This window comes from Haematobia irritans, chromosome 5 (assembly GCF_050003625.1).
Source record: "Haematobia irritans isolate KBUSLIRL chromosome 5, ASM5000362v1, whole genome shotgun sequence".
Taxonomy (NCBI): Eukaryota; Metazoa; Arthropoda; class Insecta; order Diptera; family Muscidae; genus Haematobia; species Haematobia irritans.
The window spans coordinates 101366134-101372877 of NC_134401.1; the positions used below are offsets into that span (position 1 = coordinate 101366134).

Consider the following 6744-nt stretch of genomic DNA (forward strand, 5'->3'; position numbering starts at 1 on the left):
TTTTCTATAGGAATAAAATTTTAACAAAATTATCCATAGAAATAAAATTTTGATAACATTTTTCTATTGAAATAAAATTTTCTATATAAACAAAATGTTGACAAATTTTTATAGAAATAAAATTTTGACAAAATTTTCTAACAAGACAAGACAAGATTTTCTATAGAAGTTTTGACAAAATTTTCAATAGAAATTTTGACAAAATTTTCTATAGGAATAGTATTTTGACAAAATTTGCTATACAAATAAAATTTTGAAAAAATTATCCATAGAAATAAAATGTTGACAACTTTTCCTATGGAAATAAAATTTTGAGAAATTTTTCTATAAACAAGGAAAAAAATTGACAAATTTTTCTATAGAAAAAATTAACAAAATTGTCTATAGAAAAAATTGAAAAAATTTTCTATAGAAAAAATTGACAAAATTTCTATAGAAATAAAAATTTGACAAAAGTTTCTATAGAAATAAAATATTGACAAAATTATCCATAGAAATAAAATTGTGACAAAAGTTTCTATAGAAATAAAATATTGACAAAATTATCCATAGAAATAAAATTGTGACAAAATTTTCTATAGAAATAAAATTTTGACAAAATTTCCTATATAAACAAAATGTTGACAAATTTTATAGAAATAAAATTTTGAAAAAATTTTCTTTAGAAGTAAAATTTTCACAAAATTTTTAAGAGAAATAAAATTTTAACAAAATTTTCTATAGACATTTAATTTTGACAAAAACGTTCTATATAAAAATAAAATTTTGACACAGTTATAACAAAATAGGAATTAGTTTATGACAAATTACTCTATAGAAATAAAATTTTGACAAAATTTTCTTTAGAAGTTAAATTTTGTCAAAATTTTCTATAGAAATAAATTTTTTATAAAATTTTTCTATAGAAATAAATTTTTGTTGTTTTTTTAATTTCAGCTTAAAGCCATGCATTGACTAAACTACAAGTGTAGCTTAACCAACAGAAGAAAAGAATGATTGTCAAATTTATTTGGGCAAAGCCCTATAGACTGCAATATGGTTGGATGGACACACGTTTCGGAATTACCACATTCCTCACCAGCATCCTCTACTTGCAGCAAAACTATCAACCAATTATCAGAATAAATTTAGGCAGTTCATTAAACCCAACAATGAACCACAGTTGAACCTTCCGAAAAAAGATTTTACATGATAGCCGGCTTATGCCGCAATAATTTGTACAAACATATCTCTTTTCCTTTGCCACCCTCAAATCATCGATTTGAGTGCAGTTGACTGGGTTTATTTTGAGCGTGTTTCCTCTTCTTTTATTCGTTTTGTTTTGTTATTGTTGGTTTTGTTCTTTAATCATTGTTGTTGCTTTTTGATTTCAGCTTAAAACCATGCATTGACTATTTTGTTAAAATTTCATTTCCTTAAAAAATTTTGTCAAAATTTTACTTCTATAATACATTTTTATCAAAATTTTACTTCTATAAAACATTTTGTGAAAATTTTACTTCTATAGAAAATTTTGTCAAAATTTTATTTCTATAGAAAATTTTGTCAAAACTTCAAAAGAAAATCTTGCCAAAATTTTATTTCTATAGAAAATTTTTATAAAAAAATTATTTCGTTTTGTTATTGTTGGTTTTGTTCTTTAATCATTGTTGTTGTTTTTTTGATTTCAGATTAAAACCTTTCATTGACTAAACTACAAGTGTTGCTTAACCAACAGAGGAAAAGAATGTTTGTCAAACTTCGCAAAAGTTTATTTATGATTTATCGCTCGATATATATGTATTGGAAGTTTAGGAAAATTAGACTCATTTTTACAACTTTTCGACTAAGCAGTGGCGATTTAACAAGGAAAGTGTTGGTATTTTTACCATTTTTTTCGAAATCAGAAAAACATATATATGGGAGCTATATCTAAATCTGAACCGATTTTAACCAAATTTGGCACGCATATCTACAATGCTAATTCTACTCCCTTTGCAAAATTTCAACTAAATTGGAGTTAAAAATTGGCCTCTGTGGTCATATGAATGTAAATCGGGCGAAAGCTATATATGGGAGATATATCTAAATCTGCACCGATTTCAACCAAATTTGGCACGCATAGATACAATGCTAATTCTACTCCCTGTGCAAAATTTCAATTAAATCGTAGCAAAAAATTGGCCTCTGTGGTCATATGAGTGTAAATCGGGCGAAAGCTATATATGGGAGCTATATCTAAATCTGAACCGATTTCAACCAAATTTGGCACACATAGCTACAATGCTAATTCTACTCTCTGTGCAAAATTTCAACTAACTCGGAGCAAAAAATTGGCCTCCGTTGTCGTTTGAGTGTAAATCGGGCGAAAGCTATATATGGGAGCTATATCTAAATCTGAACCGATTTCAACCAAATTTGACACGCATGGCTATAATGCTAATTCTACTCCCTCTGCAAAATTTCAACTAAATCGGAGCAAAAACTTGGCCTCTGTGGGCAAATGAGTGTAAATCGGGCGAAAGCTATATATGGGAGCTATATCTAAATCTGAACCGATTTGGCTGATATTTTGCAAGTTTTTCGAGACTCATAAAATATTCGGATGTACGGAATTTGAGGAAGATCGGTTGATATACACGCCAATTATAACCAGATCGGTGAAAATATATATGGCAACTATATCTAAATCTGAACCGATTTTTTCCAAAATCAATAGGGATCGTCTTTGAGCCGAAACAGGACCCTATACCAAATTTTAGGACAATCGGACTAAAACTGCGAGCTGTACTTTGCACACAAAAATACACCAACAGACAGACGGACAGACAGACAGACAGACAGACAGACGGACATCGCTAAATCGACTCAGAATTTAATTCTAAGGCGATCGGTATACTAAACGATGGGTCTCAGACTTTTCCTTCTTGGCGTTACATACAAATGCACAAACTTATTATACCCTGTACCACAGTAGTGGTGAAGGGTATAAAATTTTGAAAAAACTTTCTATTGAAATAAAATTATCTATATAAACAAAATGTTTACAAATTTTTATAGAAATAAAATTTTGACAAAATTATTTTTAGAAGTAAAATTTTCACAACATTTTTAAGAGAAATAAAATTTTACCCAAATTTTCTATAGACATTTAATTTTGACAAAAAACATTCTATATAAAAATAAAATTTTGACAAAGTTTTCTATAGGAATAAATTTATAACAAAATACGCTATAGAAATAAAATGTTGACAAAATTTTCTTTAGAAGTAAAATTTTTACAAAATTGTCTATACAAAAGAAAATTTTATATTATATTTTTCTATAGAAATACATTTTTTATAAACATTTTCTATAGAAATAAATTTTTTGTAAAAATTTTCTATAGAAATAAAATTTTGACAAAATTGTCTTTAGAAATAGTATTTTGACAAAATTGTCTATAGAAATAAAATTTTGACAAAATTTTCTATAGAATAAAAATGTTAACAAAATTTTCCATAAAAATAAAATTTTGTCAAAATATTCTATAGAAATAAAATTGTGAGAAAATTTCCAATAGAAATAAAATTTTGACAAAATTTTCTATAGAAGTAAAATTTTCACAAAATTTTTTATAGAAGAAAACTTTTGACAAAATTTTTTAAAGAAATTAAATTAAAAAAAAAATAAGATAAATAAAATTTTGACAACATTTTCAATAGAAATAAAATTTTGACAAAATTTTCCTTAACAATATAATTTAAAAAAAAAATCTGTAGTAATAAAATTTTCTATGGAATAAAATTTTGAAAAAGTTTTCTAAAGAAATTAAGTTTTGACAAAATTTTCTATAGAAATAAATTTTTGACAATATGTTTTATAGAAATTAAGTTTTTATACAAATAAAATTTTGACAATTTTTTTTATATAAATAACATTTTGATAAAATTTTTTATAGAAATAAAATGTTGAAAAATTTATCATAGAAATAAAATTGCAACAAAATTTTTCATAGAAATAATATTTTGCAAAATTTACAATAGAAATAAAATTTCGACAAAATTTTTCATCTATATATATAAAATTCAATCTATGTTTGTTTGTTTGTTTGTATGTTCCGAGTTGGATCCGAAACGGCTGAACCGATTTACTTGAAACTTTCAGAGATCGTAGGGGGCGTTCATGTGGTGAAAATAGGGTACCTCATTTTTTGACACCTGGTCGCGGAGGGGGACCTCCCCTTCGTCGGACTTTTTGAAAATTGGACCAAACTTGACCGATTTGCTTGAAATTTTCATTGAAGATTGGGGTTGACATCTAGACAAAGATCCGCTACTTTTTATTTCGATATTTGGTGGCGGATGGGGGCCTCCCCTTTGTTCGACTTTTTTTTTAAGAACAGTGAAAAAACTAAAATTCTCTAAATTATCTGAGATGTACAGAGAACATGTGGTGAGGTTATGGAATTAATATGGGGTACCCGATGATTTCATATGTGGATGGGAAGGGGGACCTCCCCCTTGCCCTACTTTTTGAAACTTGGAACAAAATTATGCGATTTTCTTGAAATTTTCATTGAATGTTGGGGTTGGCATCTAGACAAAAATCCGCTACATTATTTTTCGATATTTTGTCGGGGAGGGGGACCACACCTTTGCCCGATTTTTTTGTTTGAAAGTACAAACAAAACTAAACTCCCCGACTGAAATTTTACGGAAAAAATGGGTTATGAAATTTATATCAGGTTCTCGATTTTTTAATAAAAATAAAAGGGCACAGGGAGATATCCGCTTCTCTTAAGTACATACAGAGAAACAATTAAACTTTTACCGAGTTACTTGAAATTTTACAAAGGACTGGGAAGAGGTTACGATATTAATAGTTGATACCTGATTTTGTGATATTTGGACGGAAGAGAGGCCGCCCTTTTAGGCTTATAATTTGCTTGACATTTGCTGGGACGTTTACAAAAGATACGCTACATCACTTTTCGATATTTAGTCGGGGAGGAGGTCCTCCTCTAAAACTGCAAAAAAAAAACAACAATTCTTAAGTTTTCTTGAAATTTACATAGGCAGTGGGGGAAGGTTATGAACGAAGAGGCAACCTTCCTTGCCCCACACTTGAAGGAAAGTTTCAAGAATTTTCAAGGAAGGTTAGGGGTGCTATTCACTACGGTGTTTGTCGATATTGTATCGGAGAAAGTGACGTCCCTTTAAAACAATAGAGCAAAATTTAAACATCTGCGATCTACTTGAAATTTACAGGGAACGTGGGAGGAGGTGATTAAATTTATACATGATTTTTAAATTAGTATACGATTTTTCGATATCTGGTTGGGGAAGGGGAAAATTGAAATAAACTTTGTCGATTTACTTCGATAGAATTTATAGGGACAATTGAGTAGTTGTGAAATTAATATAGGGTACATGATAGTCCGATATCAGGTCGGAGTGGTGCGAAGGTGGGGGGAGGGTTCCCTTTTGTCCGTTTTTTTTCTTAAATTAAAAGTAGAGGGTTGTCCATAAATGGGAACTCGGTACATAATTTTATGATTTTTGTACAGGCTTCTGCCAGACTTCTTTTTAGTAAAGAACTTAAATTTACATGAAATTGGCAGCCAACGTAGAGGGTGCATCATATTCCAACATTTTAGCAAATGTTAATGTGGTAAATTTTTTTACTATTTTTGCTTTTTCCGATTTATTGGATGGGAAACAGTAATTCTTTGTATGTTATTATAATATAGTGCTTAATTTTCAGATATGTTGAGGAGAAGGATACCTTTCCTTGACAAACCACACTTACAATTTACAAGAAATATAGAAGAAGGTACACCCTCTCCCGCCGTATTTGTACCTATAACCCCCATTTTCATAAAGCTCCGTTAGTGTTCTGTTAACTAACCAACTTTTGAACCGTATTATGGACGAAGCTGTCATCTTGCATATATATTCCATATGCCAGTTAGGAACTTAACTGACGAAAAATTTTCAGTAAAATTTAACTGGAGAGAAGATATTTGCAATTTACTTTCTGTTAACTGGCAGTTAAAGCCTAACGGAGCTACATGAAAATGGCCGTAAACGAAAAATCAAGTAGTCCGATTTGTTTAAAAGAATTCAAATCTTTTCGATTTTGTTTTCAGCACGAAGGGTATAGTTGACTAAGTTAACGCAAAATATTCCTCCAAATATGCTTCGGAAGGCACAGCGAAGCGGGCCGGGTTACGCTAGTTGAAATATAATTTTGACAAACATTTCATTTAGAGATAGAATTGGGACAGAATTTTCTATAAAAATAAAATTTTGACAAAATTTCTATAAACATAAAATTGTGACAAAATTTTCTATAGAAAATGATTTTTGATAAAAGTTTTCTATAAAAATAAAATTTTAACAAAATTTTCTATAGAAATAGAATTTTGAAAAAAAAAAAATTCCGTACAAAATAAAATTTTGACAAAATTTTTTATAGAAATAAAATTGTGAGAAAATTTTCTATAGAAATAAAATTTTGATCAGTGAGTCACGAGAATATTTCGAGCTTTTTCATGTCCTTGATGTGAACACAGTTTTGATGCTAATCACCTTGGCGCACAGGTGGTGGTGATGCATACTCAACTCTGTCTGTGTCACATCATTTATCCTCATCATTAATCTATGTCATCGAATTCAAAAAATCTACGTGGAATACTTACTCATTTGTTTCGGATGAACTAAGATTATTTGATATGTTTGTAGATTGATGCTCTGGAACACCATTGTTACCAATATCTCCATT

General features: G+C 29.0%; 1 protein-coding gene across 1 annotated transcript in view; it reads right to left on the reverse strand.

Annotated features, from left to right (window-relative positions):
• Window positions 1-6744, reverse strand: part of SP2353 (EGF like, fibronectin type III and laminin G domains protein pikachurin) — a 348551-nt gene that overhangs the window by 48684 nt on the left and 293123 nt on the right. Inside the window, 1 exon segment of the mRNA XM_075309229.1 lies at window positions 6662-6732. Coding sequence (XP_075165344.1) covers window positions 6662-6732 — 71 coding nt within the window.